A 22,841-nucleotide genomic window follows, 5' to 3' on the forward strand; every position below is an offset into this window, starting at 1 on the left:
CTGTGAATCAGCACGCTTCTTTCGACTGAGGGAAGACGTTCCAAGTACTCGGGCTGTGCTCCTGGCCTCCCCAGTCCTTCCCCCACCACGGCCCAGTCCTCGCCACAGCTGCCTTATCCCAAGGGAGGCAGCGAGGTAAATTTGGAGACGATGCCCAGGCAGGTGGGTATCAGCCACTGGCATTCCCAAGCACTGATGTGGTTTTTTGGGTTGCACAGGACCCCTCGATGTCCCAGAGGAGCAGACAGTGAATGCAGGGGGTTTCTCCAGCACGCTGCAGATCAGATCACCAGGCTTACCCCAGGCTGGCTCAAGGCTTCATCCTGAGCCAGACAAGGGCAGGTCCAACCATGTAGCTCTGCTGCCACAGGGGCTCCATCCCTCTCCAGATGTGCTTCTTCCCTCTCCTCGCCCCCTCTGGCCCTTGGGTGGGTTGTGGGCAACCACCCAGCTGTGGCCCCAGGTCCCGTGGGGTCCCAGGGTGACCTCTCCGTGTGCCCTCCCGTTGCAGTGCCCCGAGGATCTCCGCCCCATGAAGGACGGCACCGGCTGCTACGACTACTCCAAGGGCATCGACTGCTCAGACGGCTTCAACGGCGGCTGCGAGCAGCTCTGCCTGCAGCAGACCCTCCCTCTGCCCCACGACCCCTCGTCCAGCACCATCTTCATGTTCTGTGGGTGAGTTCCCTGCCACGCTCCCGTTTCTCCCCTTCCCAGCTAAGTAACCCCGTTCCCTTCCCCATCATCACCAACCCTCCTGCTGTGCCTCCCGTCCCCACTCGCAGCCGAGCTGGGTGCCCAGCAGAGAGGCTCTTCGTGGAGCCAGCTTGCAGCAGCCACTTGGTTTGCCTACAGAAAAAAGCAAACAGGAGTGCAAGAAGCTGGGAGAGCAGATGCACGCTCCTCGTCTCCCCCAGTGGGCCCGCGCTGGTACGGTTCGCTCTGTGACTCACCACCAATGTACCCTGAAATTGTACGTGGTGTGTTGGAGGGGGAAGGTGGAGGATTTGCTTTCTTGAAAAGCTACTTCCCCCCCACCCCTTGTGACTCTCTTAAAATAGAGCTTCATCCCTGATTTTGGCCAGGATCCTATAATCCTACACAGTTTAGCATTTGCTCTCAGGAAAATCTCCCCGGCTGCGGCGTGCCCTGCGGTGATCGTTGGCTGCAGAAGCCGCCATCCACCACCTGCACCAGCCTCGTGCTGCACGGTGCCAGCACTTCACAGGAACCCCCCTCGGGGCAAGGATTAGGGGGCAGGAGGGCAGCAGGAGCCCCTCCGAGGAGGAATTGCCCCTGAGGTGGTGCAGAAGCACGGAGGGGAGCGGGCGGGCGTGCAGCTCCGAGGGGCACCCACCGGTCCCAGCGCTGCAGGTGCTGCACAGACCTCCCGCAGCGCTCCCCAGGGAGGAGCTGCCCGTGTCAGAAAGCTGCTCGCTTTCTTTTCTCCTGTATTTTTGCTTCCTCTCTATTATTGTTTAGCAGCACAGAGAGGCTGAGTCACCGAGCGAGAGCACGCTGCCTCCACCGTGCCTGGGAGGGGGCTGGAAATCCGTACGGGCACAGCAATCTCCACGGAGAGGGTCGGGAAGCCTGGGGACGTTGTGTGGTCTCCATCTGAGCCCACACCAGGCACCAGCAGCAGGGCTGGGATTTCGGCTGTCTGACTGCGAGGACAGAGAGTTTTTCCCTTGCTTTTTGTATAATCCCTTCTCAAGGCAGAGCTGCACGGCGGGGACAGGCAGAAGCACAGCAGCCAGGCGGGAGTTCCACATGCGGTGGACAAACGCAGTGGGGGAATGGGAGAGGGACACAAACCCAGGCAGCTGTGGGATGGAGGTTATCAGAGCACTGCCACCGCAGAGGGGAAGGGGCAGGCAGGGGACGTGGAAGTTCCTCCTTGCCTGGGAGCTGCATTGCCAAGGGAAAGGCAGAAGAAGGGGAGGAGAGGGAGGGGAGCAGCACGAGCGCACGCAGACGCTGCCACTGATTGCTTTGGTGTCTGTAGCTGAATCACATCCCTGCTGCCTGCCTCAGTTTCCCTCGCTGTGCGTGGAAGATAAGTGTCTGCCTTGCCCACAAAGTGCTTGAAAGCAGGACCGAGGAACAAAGGAGCAGCCGTGCTGGAGCTGCGTCCTTGCAGGAGGGCACTGAAGTGACAGAAACGGGGAAGCAGCTCCGGATTTCGCTTTGCCTGAGGAACATCAGAGCCTGCACCACAGCAGCATCAGGGGGCTGGGGCTGCCTGTAAGGATGGAGCAGATGATGTGTGGTGGGCTAACTCTGCTCTGTGGCATGGGGGGCGATTCCCAGGCACAGGGCTCAGGCATTATGGGGTTGCCCTTCTGCTTCTGGGAAAGCCACTGCAGCTGTCAATGGGCCCTCTGCGGGGCTGGAGCACTGCTCTGGCTGTCCAGGAGTAGCCAGGATTAATGCCCAGCCCAGCACTCGCCTGCTGCAGCTCTCCCCAGCACAGGACTGCTGGAGGTGGCTGTGTTTTGGTGTCCTCAGAAAGCCTGCGCCCCTGCAGGGCACAGCACCAAGCGGCACCATGGTGTCCCTGGCTGGGCTCAGTGCCTGTCCCCCTGCTCGTCCCACAGGGTTAGGGTTAAGGTTAGGGTTAGGGTTAGGGTTAAGTTTAAGGTCCCTCTGACGTGGCTCTTGGTGCCCACAGGTGCGTGGAGGAGTACAAGCTGGCCCCCGACGGCAAGTCGTGCCTCATGCTGTCCGACATCTGCGAGGGCCCCAAGTGCCTGAAGTCGGACGCCAAATTCAACGACACGCTCTTCGGGGAGATGCTGCACGGCTACAACAACAGGAGCCAGCACGTCAACCAGGGCCAGGTGTTCCAGATGACCTTCAGGTATGGCCCGGCTCCACGTCTAGTTTTGGGCACATCGGGGTGGGCAGACAGGACCAAGCTGACGGGACCAAGTGCAGAGACAGCAGCGCTGACACGTTCCCTGCCAGACACACGGGGAGGAGAGCAGGGGGACACCAAGCCCCTGGGGTTTTCCCACTCGTTCATCCTTCCCGCAGGCAGCAGTGTAGGGCTCTCCTGTGGGGCTGCTGTCTGTCTCCTTGGCCGAGGTCTGATTGTCCTTGATGGGCTTTTCCCTGCCTCGTTGTCCCGTCTCTTCCCGAACGCTGCTATCTTCCATCTCCACATCTTGCCATGAGCTCCGCCGTTTGCTCAACTGTAGCATGGAAAAGCATTTCCCTTTGCATGTTCTCAGCCTGTGCGAGCAAATTGTATTCTGTGCCCAAGTCATAGCACCGGGAGAAGCCGTGGCTGTGGATAATAAGAAATGGCACCAGCAGAGTGAGGCGGGTACATCTGACACAAGCCCAGGCAGCAGCACAGCGCGGGGCGCTCGCAGGCTGTGTCCTGGGTGCGTCGGGAGAGCAAAGAGGGGGGGAAGCAGCTCTGAGCTGCCCACAGCTTTGCCCCTCGGTGCTCACAGAGCAGAACTTGCTTAATCACTGAATGCAGGGCTGGAAAATTAGCTGATTTGTCTATTTTTCTTCAGAATGCAGCCACGTTTTGTTCGGGTGCAAACCAAAGCAGGCCTATGAACTTCATAGCTCCTGTGCTGAGGGGTGCCAGGAGAGGCCCCAGCGAGGACCCTTACCCCATATCCCACCCAGGCCCAACTCTTCCTTGCACAGCACCTGCAATGCACAGAGGTTTTTTTTTCCCTTTTCAGGCACCGAGAGCTCACTGCTGTGCTTTTAGCTGCGTTGCGGGTGCCCATCACCTCTGGCCACGCTGCTTTTCTGGGCTCTTCCTCCCCAGCAGAGTGTGAAAGTCTTCCTAGCTCTGAATTCGCGCTGAACTCTGTCCTTTTGCTCGGGGGATGGCAGATGAATTACGGGCTCCACCAGCACAAAGGCACGCAGAAAGCAGCAGCCAGCAGAGTGCTCGGAGCCAACAGATCCACAGCCTTTGCTGGAAGTGAGAATTGACAGCATGCAAAGGCAATTTTTTCCAGTAGGGTCCTCTTTGCCTTCTCTCCCTCCCATGCTGCAAGCATCTGTGGTCCTTCCGAGCGGAGCCAGGGCTGCGGAGCTGACATTTTCCATCAGCTGGGAGGCTGAGCAGGTCCGAGGGCTCCCTGCACTCCCCCCGTGTAGCACGATGGTGCTGGGGGCTCTGCCAGCGAGGGGCCGTGCGGTGGGAGCCGGGTCCTCAGCGTGGCGAACGGGGCTTTCATTGCCTGCCATCAGCTGGGGGCTGCTGCAGGCCCTACCAGACCTGGGGGCAGGAGATAACAGCTCTGCACCACGGGCACCCTGCAGAATGACCCCAAAGAGCAGGCTGGAGGGGGCTGAACCCAGCAGCGCCGGGTGGCGACGAGGAGGGCTCCCCGCATCCCCCCCACAGCCCCGTGCGCCGGAGGGCTCGGCGGCAGGAGCACCATTACATCATCTGCTAACAAGGGAAGAGAAGGAGGTTAATGGAGAAGAAATTATTAACTAAAAGATGTAATTTGCCTCTGATTTTCATAGATATTCAAGAACCTCTCTGAGCATTAAGACACCAGCTGTTAGAGAAGCCCTTAATTTGGTGCATTTGAAACATAGCAGGAAGCTGCCTAATACCAGGGATTAAAAGCCTGTTTCTGCAAAGTAGGAGCAAGAACCTGCTATCAGAACAAGGGGCTGAGTATTTTAGAGGGATTTATAACCACTGGGATCCTTTAGCTATGCAGATGTGACAGTCCCTTGAATGGTGTCTGCTTCCCATGTTGCCGCATCTTCAGTGTCTTTAATAAATAGGATATTCGCCATCCGCCAGGCATGCCAGCATGGGGCTGGGAGGAAGCCTTTGTGCTGCTAACAGCGGTGTCTCTTACACGCTGTCGTGGGCAACGCCTAGCAGTTACAGCAATGTTCCCATCCCATCGGGGCTGGGTGCTCCCTTTGGCACCCAGCAGCCTGCAGTGCCGATGGCCCCTGCCGACCGCGGCACGGGGACGGGGCTGGTGGAGCAGCGGTGGCTTTATTTTGCCCAGCTGGCTCTGAAGGAACGGTGTTGGCACCTTCAGGACACAGTAGGCAGGGTGTTTGGTGAGACAGCTGGGTGTTTGTGAAGCGGGGCAGCCACTCAGATGTGTCTGTCCCTGCTGGCGTGTGCTGGACGTGCCCCGTACTGACACCCCGTGCCGTGACACCGTGCGGGGACCGCAGCCTGTCCCTGCCCCGTCCCTTTGTGCTGGTGTCAGGCAGCTCTGCCTACAGCTCTCTGGGTGCTGAGGTGGCTCGTTAGCTGTTAATTAGCCCTGTGGTGGTTGCGTTGCTCACCCGACCTGCTGGAGAAGCCAGTGTCAAGGTTTCTTCGTGGAGGAGCTCTCCACACTGCTGCTGCTGTCGCGGTGTCACCGCCAGCACCTCCCTCCCCTGCTCGGGGCTTTATTTCAGGTTGGGGATGATGTTTTGGTGCGATGATGTTTTGGTGTGGTGATGGAGCAGGAGCTGTGCCCCATTACCACCCCTTGCTCCTTCCCCTGCAGCTCTCCTGTTCAGCTCCGCGCTCATTCGGAGCTGCCTGCTTTTTCTGGGTGCCTCTTTCTTTCTTTCTTTTTTTTTTTTTTTTCTTCCCATTTTTTTCTTCTATTTGGCAAAGTGCCCTGAAATATTAATAACTAAATGGGATCGGAGCTGATCTATTCCAGTCACACCTCTGGGTTTAGCCGGGAGGCTCAGCACTGGATCCAGCTTGCTAAGGACTAGATTAGAGCTTTTTTCCCCCACTGCCTCGCGGTGGGGCAGAGCCCAGGTTCCACGGTGCCCAAATCACCGGGGGATTATTTTCCAAATGGGTTGTTTGTTAGTTCCTTATCTGTTTTGTGCTGTCTCTTTGCCACGAGGGAATAGAGATTTTTTGTTTAAGTGCTGTTGGCGGTTTCAGCCTGTTGCTTTTACGCCGTTAATATGTAGGAAACCCAAATTACTACCCGTGGAGCCAGCTTTACTCGCTAGCTTATTACCGCACGGCGCATGGGATGCCGGAGCCCACGCGACTCGCACAGCTCAGCCCTCCTGGGGGCTCTCGTTCCAGCTCTCCCTGCAAAACAGGGGAGCCCAAGCGCCCCCCCAAGCAGGGATACACTGAAGCCAGGGATTTTTGGGGTGCTGGGGAAAAAAGTGGCTGAAATGGCTGCAGGGAGCAGCAGGGTACGTGCCTGGTGGCTGAGTGGGGAGCGGCTTTGTGTCCGTGCTCCGTTGCTTCTTGGTGCTCAGTGCAAGACAAAAAAAAAGCTGAGCTCCAAGTGTTTTCATGTCATCATAGCCAGGGAGGATGGCTCTGGATGATGCAGGGCTGCTGTGCTGTGCTGAGCACCCTCCTGCAGCTCCATCCCTCTGCCAAGCAGCCCTCGTAGCCTCCCAGAGCCCTGCCTGGAGCTGCTGCTTCCCCGCTTTGGGGATGAGAAAGCACGGACCTGTGTCCTAGCCCTGAACATCCCGAGCTGGAAGGGACACGAGGGGCTCTCGGGGGGTGCTGAGCCGGGTGCCGGGGGGTTAAGGGGTGCCCGCACCCCAGCGCTGCAGGCAGGCAGCCGGCGGTGGCGCCGAGTGCTGCTGAGGCTGTCAGGCAGCACGCTGGGTCGCTGAACCGAACTGGGGAATTGTCATAATATTGATGGGGAGTTTGGCAAGTTAATTTTAAATCTGTCACTCCTTCCCCTCGCCGCTTCTCAGCCCTTAATAAACCAGCACCGCGACGGCGGGGCGTGCTGACAGCTCGGCGCAGGGCTTTGGGTCCCCACCTTGCGCCCCACTGCACACCCAGTGCCCCCCGTGCCCCATCTGTGGGTGCTGGGTGGGTGCTGGGTGGGCACAGGGGCACAGCCAGGCAGGGGCTTTGCTGGTGCCAGCCCCGGCCAGGCCGTCCCGCTGCCCCTGCAGCATCACTAATGGTAAGTCTCTAACTAGTTAAATTAACACTATTGATTTTTTTCCCCTCCGAGTGCAGAAGTTATAATTGTGCTGTTTATTATTCCTGTGCCAGCGAGCTGTGCGCCAGCCGGTACCCAAACGCCTTGTTTACCTATTACCCTTCAGGCCGGGATAACGGATAGATCTCTTTTCCAGTGGCTGCCTTCCATTTCATTCCTCTTTTTATTATTTGTTGCTGCAATTCTATTACCTGTTCACAACTCTGAAGCCTCAGCCATGCTGGTTGGAAGCGATGATGGCTTTTCAAGCCAGGCTAATGCCTCGGGCCCCGGTCCTAAGGAGCAGAACCACGCTGTGCCAGCCGGAGCGGGTAAGGGGGCTTTAGGGTTTTAGCAGCTTTGTGGGGCTGTGGGGGGACGCAGGGCTCTGCTCTCTCCCCACCGCCCGCTCCCAGCTGCCTGCAGAGCTGTGGTGCCTGGCGCAGGAGCATCCCTGCTTGTCACACACGGTGGCATTGCCACCCCTGTCGGGTTGTCACCTTTTTTCTTCCCTCCCATGTTTTCCTGCTCTCAGCCTCTCGGGGACATCCTGGCTGCTTTCTCATGTCCGTCCAGCCCTTTCCACAGCCTGTAATGGCTGCACGTAGGCACACGCCACATATTTTGAGTACACCCGCGCCGGCCAGGCTAAGCATGGAGATTTTGTCAAGTCGAGGATATAAATGACTAATGCAATTAGCACAGCACCCCGTCAGTTAGCTTACTATTGCATCCTGCGTGCAGCAGCCCTGCTCCATTTCAAAGTTAGCATCCCACAGAGCAGGAGAACAGATTGTGCTGCTTTGAGCTGCTATTTCCAGCAGCCTGCAGCCGCGTGCCTTTGCACCGTATTGTTAGCATTTCTCCATTCTCGTAGCAAAACAAAAGCAGAACGATGTCCTAAAGACAACACAGGGGGCCGGGCAGAAAAGATGGTTTAAAAAATACCGATGGAGATGTTGGCAGTAGATGTATTTTAAGTACAGGAGGTTTTCAGGCTCGTTCTGTACCCGGTGCAGAGAGGAGCAGAGGAACAGGCCAGCTCATCGCGGTGAGCGTGGGCACGGCCGTCACAGCCTCCTCCTGCTCCTGCCGTTGTGTCCCCGCTCCGGACATGCCCCTGAGCTGCTCCGTCTCATCCCAGCCTGTTCCAGCAGCAGGTCAGCCCAGCACAGGGCCCAGTTTGCCCCGTGGGAGCCCCTGCTTGGGCCGACAGTGGAGCCGCTGCTTCTACCCCGCGCCCCTGCTCTGCGCTCCCCCCGGCCCTGGCGGCGCGTTCGTGCCTGCGCAGCTGTTTGTATTCTCTGCAGCTGATGAAAATATTCATTATCTTGTTAGCTGCCATGGCGCAGGAAGTTCGGATTTGCATTTCCACAGCTAATCACGCAGCACAAACAGAGCCTGGCACCCAGCAGCAGTAATTGGGCAGAGCCGCGCGGCGCCCACGCGGGGAGCTCCCCCCTCTGCCGTGCCCCTGGGAGCAGCGCCGGGGCCTCCGACAGCGCCGGGAGCAGCAGGAGGAGGAAGGCAGCAGGTGTAGGGCTGGGGTTTCGTGTGCTGGTGGGGTAGGCGATGGTATGGGTGAGCATGGGCAGCACGACCCAGACTGGGAGGAGAGCGCAGGTGGGAGGGTTGTGGCTGCCAGCACGTGGGGCTGGGGACTTCTCGTGGGGATCTGGGGATGCTGGACCCTTGGAGGGGCTGGTCTGGCACCTTTGGGGACAGCCCCGTCCCCCCATGCAGCTGCTGGGCTGATGTGATGGGGTTTAGTGAGGTGTTCAGAGCCCACGCTGTGCGACAAGCTGGTGGCCACCGCCTGCTCGCGAGCCCTGAGGGACAAAAAGATCCAGGAGTGGAGAGAAGGGGAACAAGCCCACACAGCAGGGAAACAAATACAGGGCACTGCTGCCCTCCTGGGCCTGGCAGCTCTGTCCCCTCCCTGTCACCGCTGCCTCCCCGGTGCTGGTGCCACCAGCCCTGGATTTGCCTTCCCAAGCTGCTGGAGCACGCAGGAGGCCCCAGGCACGGGGCCGTGGGGAGCAGTCCTTGGGATGGACTCGCTTACCCCTTCGGCTTCCCCATCCTTGGCTTTTACGGTGCTAATTATAGCCGGTGTTATTGCACAGTTAATCTGTGTTATTAAGAGATGTGGTGGAAATTGGTTTTATAATAATAACAGCTCGGACTTATCAAGTACCGTGCGTCCCGTGGGGTTCCTGCCAGCTTTATAGCCCTAGAGCAGGCCTGCGGAGGGGAATTGCTTCTCCCTTCCCCCTGCTCCAGCACAGGGTGCAGGGGCCCTGCACCCACCTGGGACAGGTGAAAGCAAAGGTCGTGTCCTGCTGGAAAGAGGAAAGGGACTGGAGAGGGAGGGTTTGAGGCAGTGAGCTGCACCCATCCAGCTTTGAGGGGTGACAGCCGGGGTTTCCAGCACACTGCGAGTGCCACCAGCAGCGTGAGCTGTGGTTTTGTGCTCTGCAAAACTCGTCTCAGGGCAGGCTCCTGCTTGCACCATGGACAGTGCTCAGAAATACCTTGGGGACCGGGCTGGTGCCAGCTCATCACTGCTCTTCCTCGCTGGTGCCAGCGCTTGTCACCGAAGCTTTGCCCTCCAAGGACTGCATCAGCCTGACGCTGCCTTCGCAGCTGGGATCAGGCACCAGCACGGGGGTACCTGAGCGCTGCACGGCCCCGCCAGCTGCCGAGCCTCAGGTCTTGGACACAGGCTTTGGTGCAGCAGAAAATCTCATCTTGTCTCTTCCCCAGCCTAAGGAATCTCCCCACAGACAGAGGATTTGGCATTCCTCGTGTTTCTCTTGCCTGTGTAAACCCGAAGGCAGGTGGGCAGCAGGGACCCAGCACCGCCCGCCCTCCTCCCCGGCCTCTGGTGATCCTCATGGGTGCGCACGGAGCCTCCCCCGGGCTGCTGGGCTTCGTAACAATTTCCCTGCAATGGAGGCTCCAGGCATTTGTGCCAGCTCATTTCCCCCAGCGCAGGCTGAAGGAGCCGCGTGGCTGAGGGAATGCGAGGCGCATGCAGAGCAGCAGCAAGCGGAGGCTCCGTGCCGCTGCCCCGGCTCTCGGGCACCGCTCGCCAGCTGCAGCTGTGCCAGAGGGCAGTAGGCGAACATCTGGAAGGTGTGATGGCTCTGTCACTTGTCATTAGGCGGCCCCGCAGCCGAGAGCAGTGGCACACAGCTCTGCAGGGAGCTGGGAGGAGGGGAAGCAAAGCGAAAGATGCTCCTGATGCTTCATTCTCACCGCCTGCCTTCTCCTGGGAGGACGAGGGGGGTTAAGGTGGCTGCAGGTGCCCTCACCCCGCCCCAGCGCGGCACACGCGGCGTTTCGTGGCTTCCATAATTAACTTCACACGCAGCAACCTCCCTTTGCAGATGTGGCAGCAAATTTCAGCTAATTAACCATATGGTCTGGGCTGCCTGGCAGAGCAGGGGAGATGTCGCTTACGGCTGCGCCCTGCACCCTGCGCTGCCCGGGGGCTGCCCTCACCTTCCCCCAGCATCACCGGAGACCCCCAGGCTCTGATGGGGCACCCCACGGGGATGGGGCACCCATGGGACCCCCGTGGCACGGCCCAGCCCCACACGTGGAGGCTGGCACAGCTGGAACCTGCGCTGGCACACGGTGGGCGCCGCGTGGAGGGGATGCGGGCGCATTAGCGGCGTTGAAATGCCTCTGTCAGCGTGCCAGCATATGAAATGTGCGGGGATATTACAGCCCTGCCACCGCCTGTGGCTGTTTTTCCTCTGCTTCTAATGACTAATAGAGAGAAGACGAAACAATTTCTATTAGTTTCTCCCACGCCGCAGTGGGTTTCTTATTTTCCAAACCTCATTAGAGTTTGTAATACCGCGGTGGTAGTCGAGAGCCGGCCGAATCACCCTAGGGCGAAGGAAGAGCCGAGGAGATATGATGTGCTGCCCAGCCTCGGCACTGCTCTTGGCTTGCTTCCAGGGTCTCCTCTGAGTCCTTTCCAAACTCCGACGCCTTATCTCCATCTTAAAGGTTAATGATGACGCTTAGGAGAAAAAAAAAAACGCTCAACTTCCCCAATTGTTAAGAGAACGGATGGCAGTGCTGGGCACAGCGCTGGGTCTGTGTCTACGTCGGGAAGGCGAATGCTGTTTGAAAGGCAGTGCTTGTGCTTCCCGGCAGGCTGTAGGAGTGTGGGGCTGCCTGGCAGAGCTGCTGGGCAAGGGGCTGCGGGGGGTGTGCATAGAGGCCACGGGCTTTGGGTGGCTTTTTCTGGCAGCTGTGCCCAAATCCCGCAGGAATCGGCCGCACACCGGGCACCAGCCTCGTGCCGGTTCCGTGGGAAGCCCCAGTGTGCAGCCCTGGCTCCTCTGAAGGCAGTGGGAGTTCTGTTATTTGTTGCCTCATTACAAATAAGCCTAATGGAACTGGCAGGCATGGAGCTGCTTGAGCAACGCTCTGGAAATGCTTGCAAACAGCACCCAGAGCCAGCCAGGGAGGGGACCCGCAGCCTTGGCTCGGCTGGGCGCCCAGCTCATGGTGCAGAGAGGAGCCCGGCCCCGCTCGGAGCTGCTCAGACACAAAAACCCATCCTGGCTCGCTCCACGGGGGCTCCAGGAGCTGCCCCGGGATGTCCATCTGTCTGTCTGCAGGGCACCTTCCCACCCAGCTTGTTACAAGACTGGGATTTTCCAAGCAGCCCCGCTGGCTGTCGGTGATGCTGATCTAACGGGGAAGGCACCTCGAGCAGCAGCGACACGGAGCAAGACGCGGATCCTCCTGGCAGGCACGAAGCAGCTCCAGCCCTTGGCAAACGGGCTGATGCCTCGTTAGCCACACTGGTTGTGGGACATCTCCAGGACCTTCCCGTAAAGTAAGGGTGGCACGGAACCGATGCGGCTGAGCCCTGGCACTGTCTGCAGGCAGCGGTGGAGCTGCTGCTGGGCAGAGGAGCAGGCAAGCGAGGCTCAGTCTCTGCTCTCTTCCCTTTCTCCAGCCAGAGATGAGCCCACTTTTCATCTCCACCTTCTCACTAACACACTTCTTTTCTTTTTTTTCTTGGACTTTTCTTGAAACCTCATGCAGGAAACCACCTCTGAGCATAGGTGAAGCATCGGAAATTTCAGTCCCAAAGGGAATAATCTGTATATTTGCAAAGTTGTGAAAAAAATCAGAGCTTTTGCATGGAACTCCTCTTGCAGCCCTGACTCCATAATGAAGGCATAAATCCAGCTTTGTGTACCTGAGCCCTGCCTGCTCCATAGGCACGAGGCGTTGCTGTGGGAACCGCAACTTTCCGAATTTGTTTCCACTCCGCTCTCTGTTTCAGCTCGCTCCCAACAGGCACTCCAGAGGTAGAAAGATCCACAGCCTACCGCAGGATCTCCCCCACAGGAGAGGCGGTTTGGTGGAAGAAATAAACAGCTGCATAATGGGGAGAGAAGGGAACGGGGAGGGTGGGTGGAGAGGGGGATCACGAGGCGGGTGTGAGGAGGTGGGTGCTGGGGCTGTGCACGGGGGATTTGCAGTTTTGGAAGCGGAGCTGCTGCTGGGTGCAGGGGCAGAGCTGGGGAGCTTGGCTGCTTGCTGGACGTGCTCCTCCTGTGCCTCCCAGGCATGGGGACAGGCACTGGGTGGCTGCTTCTTGCTTTTCCCCTGGAGCTGAGGGTAATGTGAGTGTCTGGCCAATTTTGCATCTTCAGCTTTGTTGTTTCTGCTGGTCAGACCACGTGCTGTTGGCAAACCTCTTGCAGCAGCACATCACCCCCACCTGCCATGCCCAGGCTTGCCGTGATGCAGAGGGAGATCTCCTGTCCCATCGCTTGCTACTCCCCCAGCTCCCTTCCCCAGCAGATTCCTGCGTGTTTCCTCGAGAAACAGCTTCAGCAGAGGATGCATTCAGGTCTTGAAGTCCATGTCGAGATTTCATTTGCTGGCTGTCACCATCATCGTGCTGTGTCCAGGTCCCCACGTGCCCACCCTCAGTCCCTGCCAGTCTCCATCCCCAGAGGATTTCAGGGCAGGTTTGGGGGCTCAGTCCGAGGGCACGCTGCAAGGCAGGGCACGGTGCTGAGCCCCAAGTGCACGGCACGTGCAGGACATCGTGCCCTAGGATGCGGAGCACGGTGCGTGCCCACCGTCACCGAGGATGCTCTGCAGCCCCAGCGCTCCAGTGATTTACCTCCCCGAAACACCTCAATTTAAATGCTAATTCTCCCCGATCCGAGGGGTGAAGCAGCTGGTGATTAGTGTCAGGCTGTTTACTGCTGGAGTGGTGAACACTGGGGATGTGGCAGGGAGGGATGGCAGCACAGGGACAGGTCTTCTCCACGGTGCCAGCACCGAGCAGCCGATGGAGGGCTGGGGACAATGGCTGTGGCCGTGCTGTGCCACCCCACGGGTCTGTCCTCGCTCCCCCAAGTCTGTCCCCAGCCCCATCCAGCCATGCACTGCTGCAATCCATGGGGAGCACCAAAAGTCTGGGAGCTGGAGGGGACCCCAGGGCCTGGCAAAACCTCCTCAGTCTCCTCTGCATCCCTCCTCATCACGCAGCAGGGGAAATTGCTCGCGCTAATGGCATTTGGAGTAAATTTGGCTACTTGGCAAGGTTCATGTTCAGCCCTCATTCACCCGTGGCTGAGGTCAGGGAGACATGTGGGGACATCTGCGGCGTGCTTGCTCTTCCCAAAGTGGCTGTGGAAACAGGACACCCTCGTTTCTGTCTCCCAGTGACTCGAGCTGATATTTTTTGCAAATTCAAGTGAAAAAGAAGGAGCTATTTCTGAACATCCCCACCGCAAGCTGGGCTCTTGTGAACTTACAGCCACCCCAACAGAAAAACTTCGCTGAAGGGAATTTGGGTCAAAAGCTGGCATTAAGCAACCTCAGATCCATTGTCCCCAAGCCACTGCGGGTCAGAAAGAAGCAAGATTAATAAATTATTCTTGCTGGGGAAGGCGTCCTGGCTGGCTTACATAGCAGAGCTCTGCAGAAAGCGCAATCCTCGCGTAGTCACTTTGCTGAACATAACCACCCTGGATGATAATGTGATTAACATTTGTAGCTGTGCCGGCTCAGATAAGGGTAATTAAATCTCACGCTTCAGGGCATCAGCTAATCACTTGCGGGGTCATTTTTTATTTTTTTTTTACCCCTTCATGAATATATTTGCCCGGCTGCCGTGATGCGTTGTGAGCATCTGCTGCCAGCTGCGGGCGGAGGCAGAAGCTGGTCCCTGGCTTTCACGTGGCTGCTGCGGGACCTGGTGGCCGTGGCCCCATCCAGGATACCCAGGGTGCTCTGGATGCTCCCAAATATCTGTGTCAGCACCAGGGCACCTTCTGCTCCTGGACCCCATGGGATGCCACCGCTCCTTCTGGAGGTTCCCCACCCGTTGTGTGATGCAGTGGCAGCGCTGCGGGGACAGAGGCCATGCTCTGCCTCTCTGTGGATTTATTGCGTGACCTTGGGGTGGTATTTAAGGTCAGAAGTCCCCCGGAATCTCTACTGCTTGTATCAAGTTTCTAAAGGGCAGGAGGACGTGGGCAAGGTGAGCTTTTGCTGCTGGAGCTCTGCTGACCCTCTGGTATTTGTCAGCAGCGAGACCCATTCCGCTGGCATTTATTTCCCCGAGGTGGGAAGTATGCTGGTCTGGATACTGGGAGGGGGGGGACTGGGGAAAGGAGGGAGAAACATTTCCCTCTGCAATGACTCAGTGTCTGTAAAGCACCCCGAGAGCCTTGTAGATCTCTCTGGGTGTGCTGGGAAGCGGGAGTTAACTCAGCGGGCATCGCCTGGGGGTAGCGGCTGGCTGCCAGCTGCGTGAGAGGCAGGGGGGTGCTGGAGGGCAGGGAAAAAAGCAGGGGAGGATGTTGCAGGGCTATCAGCTGCTGGAAGTTTGCTGTTTCTTCCCCTGATCCCACCGTTATAAACTCGGCCCCACGGCTGGTAGGAACCACAAGGTGCCTCCTGCAAAAGCCTGGCAGAAATTCTTTTTTTTTTGTGCGTTGATGGTGACCGGTGCTGAGCCGCAGGGTTATTAATAAGGAGAGGAGGAAGAGGAGCTGCAGCCCTCTGCCGGCTGCGGGTTCACAGCACACTGCCCGGCACGCCGTGGCTGGGAGCAGTGATTTTGGTGTCCCTGCTCTCAGCCTTCCCCGGCACAGTGCAGGTTTGTCAGGAGGCTCCATCCCAGCAGCTCGGTGACGCTGGTGCCCACGCATTGGTGGTCAGCCCCGGGGTGTGCTCATGGGGTGGCACAGAGCAGGATGCATGTGGTGGGAGGGGAACGGTGCTGAGCTGCTCCCCAAGAGGTGTGGGTCTGGCAGAGGGGAGGGAGGAAATGCAAAAAGGGCTTGGGAACAAACCCGTGCCATTGCACTGCTCCTGCTTCTGGCACCGCTGCAGGTGTCTGTGCGCACAGTCCCCCTCACTTGAGGGACTTGATGATGGGGACCCAGTATCCCCATCCTCACCATGCACCCCGTCCTGGGCCCTCCCCTGGTGCTCTCATCTCCCAGTGCAGGGCACGGGGCTGGCCCCTGTCCCATCGTGATGGTCCCCATGCCCCGGGGTGGCAGCGGGGGTCGGTGCCGGGTGAGCCACATCCTGCATTTCGCACCTTGCCTTGCCTGGTAGCGCTCGGGCAAAGCAGCGGAGACGCCGACGTGCCCACGGGCTCCTTCCCGTGTTCCCTGATGATTTCCCTGCCGTTGCAGCCCACAAGCACCCAGCCAGCCCCGGGCTGCGGGCTGGCAGTAATTGCAGCCCCCCATTTGCCTTGCTAAGCCAGCAAAAGGCTTAGAACAGCAAATCACCGCCCCGCCGCTGGGGATCCCGCCCGTGATCAATGGGAGATTTGTGAGCCGCTGCGTGAGCGAGAGGATTTTCCCCGCAGACAAATAAAACACTTTTTCTCTGGCAGAGTCTAAAGCGAAGCTCCTGAGATGCTGTCAGGTGCCGGAGGCTTTGAGACGCGGCGCAGGGAGCATCCCCGGGGCTGGCTGCAGGGAGCTGCTCCCCCCTGCTCTCCCCCCGCCATCCTTACACCTCATCCTGCTGGCACCCTTGGAGGTGGTCGTGTCCCCGCTCACGAGGTGGTCCTGGGACGATGGAGCATTTCTGGCTGCGTGGGGACAAGCAGTGGGAGGGGGTAAAATGGGGCTGGTGGGGGCAAGCTACAGGACTGGGGGAAAATGGAGCAGTTGGGGGCAAAATTCAGAGCTGGTCGGGGGAAATCAGCTTGGGGAAATGCAGCGGGGTCAGGCGATGCCAGCCTGAGGGCTGCAGCCTCCCCAGCTCCCAGGGCTGACCTGGTTTTGCAGGAACCTCCCCTTTTCGGCTCAGAAACCCTTTTGTCGTGGCTCCAGGAGGATGCGCAGCCTCCTGGCCTATATTTTGGCTCCGGGATCAATATTTAACACCCCCCTTCGTGCTCACTGCGCAGGCGTGGGGCGTTTTGCTTGCCGGGGGAGGTTTGTCTCCCAGCCTCGTCTGCTCACTGCTTCAAATAATTTCTCCGGCATCGTTGTTCTAGAAACAATTCATTAGGGGCCTATTATACAATGTTATACCTGCCAAGGTTAGAAAAGATCCCACACGCGTGGTGAAATTGCAGCAGGAGCTGCACGCTTCAGCTTTTCCTGGTGCCTGGCTGTAAGTGTGCATTTTTCTCCCCGCTCACCCCGGGGCAGAGCCGTGCCCATGGCACTCCTTGGTGATGTCCCCAGCCTGGCAAGAAGCTGCACGTGGTGGGAAGCGGGCAAATGAGGGCTGGAGGATGCTTTTCTCTCTCCCCTCGATGATGCCTGCCAGCCCTCCCGTGGCACGCTTTGAAAATCCAGGCCAGAAGCAGCAGACGGGTCCCCAGGCTGGCGGCGTTTCTGCTGGAAAGCAGAGAGACAACAGAGCCGCAGCCCCGGGGAGCTCATTAAGCATCACCCAGGCTGCTTGAAGATGGGACAGAGAAAAAAAAAACAACGCATCCCCCGCCAGGTCTGCTCCCAGGAACCCACCTGGAGACGTCCCCGCCTGGCCCCGGCGCAGCTCAGCCCCGCCGCCCAGCCTCAGCCCGCATCCGTGCTTTGCAGTTGTGTTTTTGTCTCTGCAGGGAGAACAACTTCATCAAGGACTTCCCGCAGCTGGCCGACGGCCTCCTGGTCATCCCGCTGCCCGTGGAGGAGCAGTGCCGCGGCGTCCTGTCCGAGCCCCTGCCCGACCTCCAGCTCCTCACCGGTACGGGCACCCCTGGGTGCATCTCGGGAGACCTCGCGGCACCAATCCTGCCTGCAGAAATTGCACGTGGGCTGTGCGAGCCTGCCCCGGGCGGGCAAAATAGCCAAAAATAGAGAGTCTGAACGCCGGCTGTTCCTTTGCAGGAGACATCAAGTACGACGAGGCCATGGGCTACCCCATGGTGCAGCACTGGCGTGTCCGGAGCAACCTGTACCGGGTGAAGCTCAGCTCCATCACCCTCTCTGCAGGTGAGGGCTGCCTGCCACGCTGGGGGGTTTCTGCCAGCATGGAGAGGGCACGTCTGCACGGGTTTCTCATGCAAATCACCTCACGAGTGGTTTCCATCTCCAAGCTCTGCTCAGGCAGTAACTAATGCTCCCAGTGCTGCTGCAGAGGCAGGCGGAGAGATTCAGAAATACAGAATCATTGGCACTGGAAAAAACCTTCACGATCACTGAGTCATCAGCCTGACCCACCGAGTCCCGTCACTAACCCACATCCCTTAGTGCCACGTCCACGTGTCTCTTAAATACCTCCAGGGATGGGGATGGGGCAGCAGGTTTCAGTGCTTGCACGAGCTCCTGATTACAGGGGGGAACTGAGGCAGGGAGCAGTGCCCCGTGGCTGGGCAGAGGCTGGAGTCAGAGCCAGGACAAGCTGGTGAGCAGCACAACAGGAGGGATTCGCGTGATGCACAGTGTGCATGGATGCATGTGTGTGTGAAAAACAAAAAAAATAATAAGTGAAAAATGCGGTTTCGAAAGGACCCAAGCTGTAGAGGCAGGTCATATAATGCAGGCAGTGTCAGGTGAAGAGGGGGCAGGTGGGATGATCCTGCAAACGCCAAAACATTTCACTTTCACATTTTTATAACTACCCATTTTGGTAGAGGAACACTGAAATGTTTTGTTGTGACCTGGAATGTTTTGCCTTTTCATTTCAAAACAGCATTTCTTATTTAAAAATCAACCTATTTTTAAAGGGAAAAAAAAAATAGAAAAAGATTGAGCAGTGAACAGCCCCAGAACGAAGCAACCTGCTTGGAGCTGAACAAAATCTTTGGAGTCAGCCCCAAATGAATTCCTCCAGCTTTTTCCTTCCACCAACCTTCTCCTTCGATCAGCCAGCCGGCCAGGCAGGCAGATGACCCCATTTGGGTGACGGCTGGGACATATTTCCTTGCAGTGTGTTTTCAGTGTCGCCAATGAAGCAAAGTGATGATATTGCCCTGCTCCAGCCGGCGTCACGGCGTGGTACCTCTGTGGTTTGTGCTCCCCATACATAGTGAGGGTGCACGGCACCATCCCTCACAGCAGCCCCAGCCACCTACATGGGCTCTGCAGGACGCTGCTCGAGGCATCGCCCCACCTGCCTTGGTGCAGAGCAGCCAGAGCCTGGCCCCATGGGTCCCCCTGGGCTGTCCCCAGCTTTTGTAACCACAGCCAGGGGTTGTGCGGGGTATTTATGCAGGGGATGGGCTGCAGTGCCACCTGGAATCAATTCGTCCTTGCACCAAGGCATTGCTGGCTGTGGTTGCTGAAAAGCAATGTCCTGTGGGGACAGCACCACCCAACGTGCCCGCTTCCTGCAGGATGGCCTGGGCACGTGGAGGGTCCATGCATGTGTGTGTACATGCGTTCACGTGCACATCCTTGGAAATTTGCTTGAGAAATCTCTCAGGGAGAGGAATTGCTGAGGGATGGCAGAGCCACAGCCCAGAGTAAGCAGCAGGTTGTGGATTGCAAGAGCAGAGGCAAAGCGCAGGGGCGAGGGGGGGAACCATGCTTTGCGCCCCCGCAGGGGTCTGTGCATCCCCCGGGGCTGCCTGCCCTGCCTGGCCCACCCGCCCACAGTTTGCTTCGCTCCCACAGGCTTCGCAAACATCCTGAAGATCCTGACCAAGGACAGCAGCCGGGAGGAGCTGCTCTCCTTCATCCAGCAGTTCGGCTCGCACTACATCGCGGAGGCGCTGTACGGCTCCGAGTTCAGCTGCACCATCCACTTCCCCAGCAAGAAGGTGCAGCAGCAGCTCTGGCTCCAGTACCAGAAAGGTGAGGAGGGCAGAGCCCTAAATGCCGGTCCTTTTTATTCCTATTTTCCGTCGGTCAGCCCCTATTCCTTCTCCCTTCCCTCGCCGTCTGGTTCCCAGCCCCGCCACCGTGCCCCGAGCCCGGGGTGCTCCGGGTGGGTTTATGGAGATGGGACGTAATTGAGCTGTCGCAGAATGGCTTCGTTTTATTGCTTGTGACAATGACGGTCTTTAAGGAAGTGTATTAAATCAATAGCAGCCTCATTGTGCTACACTATAAATAACGAGACACATCATTAAACAGGGCAATAAACTTCAGGACTTTGAAGTAATACAATTAGGTTATGTTTATAAAAACTCCCTTATCGCCGTCACCTTCCATTTGCCAATTCATCTCCCTCCTCCGGGGAGCTCGGGATATTCCCTTGGCCCGACATCTTTCTCTTGGAGATGTCTGTGGTGTTTCTGGCGGGGTTAGGGCACGTTGCAGGGCTCAGGAGGCCATGAAGGTGCTTCCATCCCGTTCTGTGTGCGCTGCTGACAGTGGCTCCTCCACTGCGTTGGCCCAGGTGCCCACCAGCCCCCGCTGCCCCTTCCCCTTTGCCTCCGTCTTCCCAGCACAGCTATTCCTGTAGGCATGTTTGTAACACCCCATATTCATTTGTCTGGGTTTTAAGTTGTGATAATTGAAGTTTGCCACAGTGCTGCCCCTGTTTAGCAGGAGGAAGCGGTGCGGAGGTGAGCTGTGTGCGTACGCGCAGTGTTACGAGGTGCTCAGACACCACGCTCCTGCCAGCCCTTTGTGGTTGTGGCCATGAGGTGCAGGCCTGGAGCAGCTCCCGGTCCAACCCCAGGGGTGACGGGATCGATGAGGGCCCCCCCGTTCTGCACCCACATCCTCCGGCATCGCCGCTGCTCCGTGGTGCCGGGGCCACGCAGTGACCGGTGCTGCCACCCGGCCCTGCTGCAGGATGTCCCCAGTTCCTCAGCCCCCACAGCCGGGTCACTGGCTCTGGTGAGGCTCCTGGATCCCTGAGGTCCCACGGGGATTTTGTGCATCACACCTGCCCATCAGCATTTCATTTTTTGGCTGTGCTGTGTTATTTGGGTGCTGGGTGCTGGCTCCCTCCCTCTTCTTGGTGCGTGGCTCCGTCCTAGATGGGGTTTGGCAGCCGGCAGGCTTGGTGAGGTTGAAGTGGGTTGGTTGGTGCTGCTGAGGAACCAGAACTGTAATGAGCTCTCTGGTGGCCCGAACATGCTCCTGGAAACAGGTTGAGGATGCTCAGGGCTCTTGTGGCTGCCAGGGAGGCCGGCTCTGTGGGTAGAGGAGGGCACCACGGGGAGCCCGGGGCTTTCTCCTGGAGAAACCACCGTGAAGAGGCAGAGCTTGCGTTTATGATAGACAGATTTTATTCCCAGCATCTCTGCTGATTTACCCTCATTTTAGCAGTGACATAAGGAGGCTCTGAACAAATAGCCCCAGCTAGGCAGCTCCGGATGCCTTCTCGACTTGGAAACAGCTCTGGCCCGGCAGGCTCCCCGCGGCTCCTTCCAGAAGCGCTCCGAGCGCACGCATGCATCATCCCCAATAAACACAGCAGCAGGGCCAGGATAACCACGGTTTGTTAGTGAGCAAAGCAGACCAGGAGAGGGGGAGATGAGCATGTTCGCAGCATCATGCAGAATTATTTTAACATTTTAATCAACTCTGCGGCTCTCAGGGCAGCCAGTGATGTGGGTCGGTGCCTGCGCATCAGTGTCCGCAGCCAAACGGAGGAGAAAGTGATGTAGGCTCCCGTGGGGGCTGCTGGAAAGTTTGTTCCCCCTTTGGGGTGAGCCTGCTGAAGTGGCTCTGGCTGTAGAAATGCAAATTGAGCCGTTCTGCTGGCTGCACTGCGCTGGGGGGCAGAGCTGGTGCCAGGGACAGGAGCAACCCTCCCCATCAGCAGCCCAGCTCTGGGGACAGGAAGGGCAGAGCCAGCAGGACGATTTATGGGGATTGTTGGGAGGCAGGAGCTGCAGGTGGTGACAGAGCCACCTGCCCCAGTCCCCAGGGTGTGCAGGAACAAATCCTACAAACGAGAGGCAGGGAGGCCGTCCTGCTGCCCACGCGACGCAGCTGCTGGGTGCCCACGCTGCGCCCCTTCCCGAGCACACACGGACGCTTCCCCAGGCTCCCCTGAGGAACTGAGTGAGCAAACCAACCTGAACCCAAATTTTATTTCATGCAGAATGATTAAAATCCCATTTTTAGCTCCCACTTGCTCAGGCTCTGTGCAGCCAAGCCACACTTTAACTCAGAGGGGCCTCCAGGTGGGGGACCTTGAGACCAACCTGGCCATCGATCTGTGCCATGGGAACCCGCCTCAGTTTCCTCCACCACCAAAGGCAGCATTTCACACCAACAGCACTTCATTAAGTGCCCAGCAATTGTGTGAACATCTTAATTTGGCAGCTGGGGCCAACGTAACAGCCCAGGCCACCTCCCGTTGCATTTAAGACCGGGCTGGGACTGCCTGGGATGGGGTTGCACTGGGTGGTGCTGCATCACACAAAGGAGGCTGGGATCTGCACTGCAGAGACACTGTCCCGAAACGCACAGGAGAAGAGAGAGGGATCCCTCCACCAGCAAATAAAGCTGCCAGGGGTGTTTCATCCACCAGCAGGGATGTGTTGGCCCCCTGGCCCCTGGCTCTGGCTGGATGAGGAGAGCTTGGCTGGGAAAGGGAAAGGCGGCTCTACAGCAACTGCTGACAGCCCCGGTGGGATTCTCCCAGCGCTGTTCCAGCTCGCTCCCACTGCGCTCCACAAAATGCAGAACAAACGCCTGTAAGTGCTCTGGCACTTAGAGAAAATGGAGATGTTATCAGCAGCAACGCGGAGGGTCTCGTCTTGTCAAGCATTTAAGTGACAGCCCTTTCCCTTCGCGCCGTGACGCCTGGCAGAGCCTCAGCGTGGGGGACTCCTGTTCTCCAGCTGGGAAGAGCTGGGAGAAGAAACACCGTGCCCGTGGATCATTGCCGGGACCACCAAGGGGCTGGGAGAGGGGCTGGAGGAGCAGGGAGGGCTTTCCTCGTGCTCGGGATGTGCAGGGCACAGGTGGAGGTGCAGAGGTTCTTGGTACCAAATTCTGGCGTTGCTGCAGTGCTTTAGGTCCCTGGTGCATGAACTCCTCTTCCCGCGTGTCCTACAAACAGCAAATCTCTCGAGTGTCCTTGGCTGGGGCTCCCTGGCCCCGCTGGGCACTCAGCATGCTGGACTTTGGAAGTGGCTGAGGCAGGTCTGAAAGATGTTCACTCTCAGGAGCTGATCTTTTATTACAATAGTCCACGGCGAGGCTGTGCTCTGGCAGGTCCCACCACGGTCACAAAGGCTTTCGGATCATCCGTCCAAGCATTACTCACTTACCTTCTCTTGGATCGTGTGCCATTGGTTGTGTTCACCTTTCAGAGGTTGCAGTTTTCTTGCTTTTTTTGTGAACCAGGCAATTATATAAAGATCTTCATAAAATATAAGCCACAGGATGCAGCCTAGAGGTCTGCTGAAAGGGCAGCCCATAGTCTTCAGAGTAGGGTCTGTGGATCCCTTCTGTCCTCCAAGGTCTAATTCCTCTCCCATCAGGTCTGGCGTTGCCATAGGACAATTAAGAA

General features: G+C 58.1%; 1 protein-coding gene across 1 annotated transcript in view; it reads left to right on the forward strand.

The window, feature by feature from the left end:
• Window positions 1-22,841, forward strand: part of ASTN2 (astrotactin 2) — a 315,069-nt gene that overhangs the window by 178,633 nt on the left and 113,595 nt on the right. Inside the window, exons 11-15 of the mRNA XM_032200243.1 lie at window positions 512-678; window positions 2,675-2,863; window positions 17,038-17,162; window positions 17,306-17,410; window positions 19,034-19,213. Of these exons, the coding sequence (XP_032056134.1) occupies window positions 512-678; window positions 2,675-2,863; window positions 17,038-17,162; window positions 17,306-17,410; window positions 19,034-19,213 (766 nt within the window). The remainder of the gene's footprint in view (window positions 1-511; window positions 679-2,674; window positions 2,864-17,037; window positions 17,163-17,305; window positions 17,411-19,033; window positions 19,214-22,841) is intronic.

This window comes from Aythya fuligula, chromosome 19, assembly GCF_009819795.1.
Source record: "Aythya fuligula isolate bAytFul2 chromosome 19, bAytFul2.pri, whole genome shotgun sequence".
NCBI lineage: Eukaryota > Metazoa > Chordata > Aves > Anseriformes > Anatidae > Aythya > Aythya fuligula.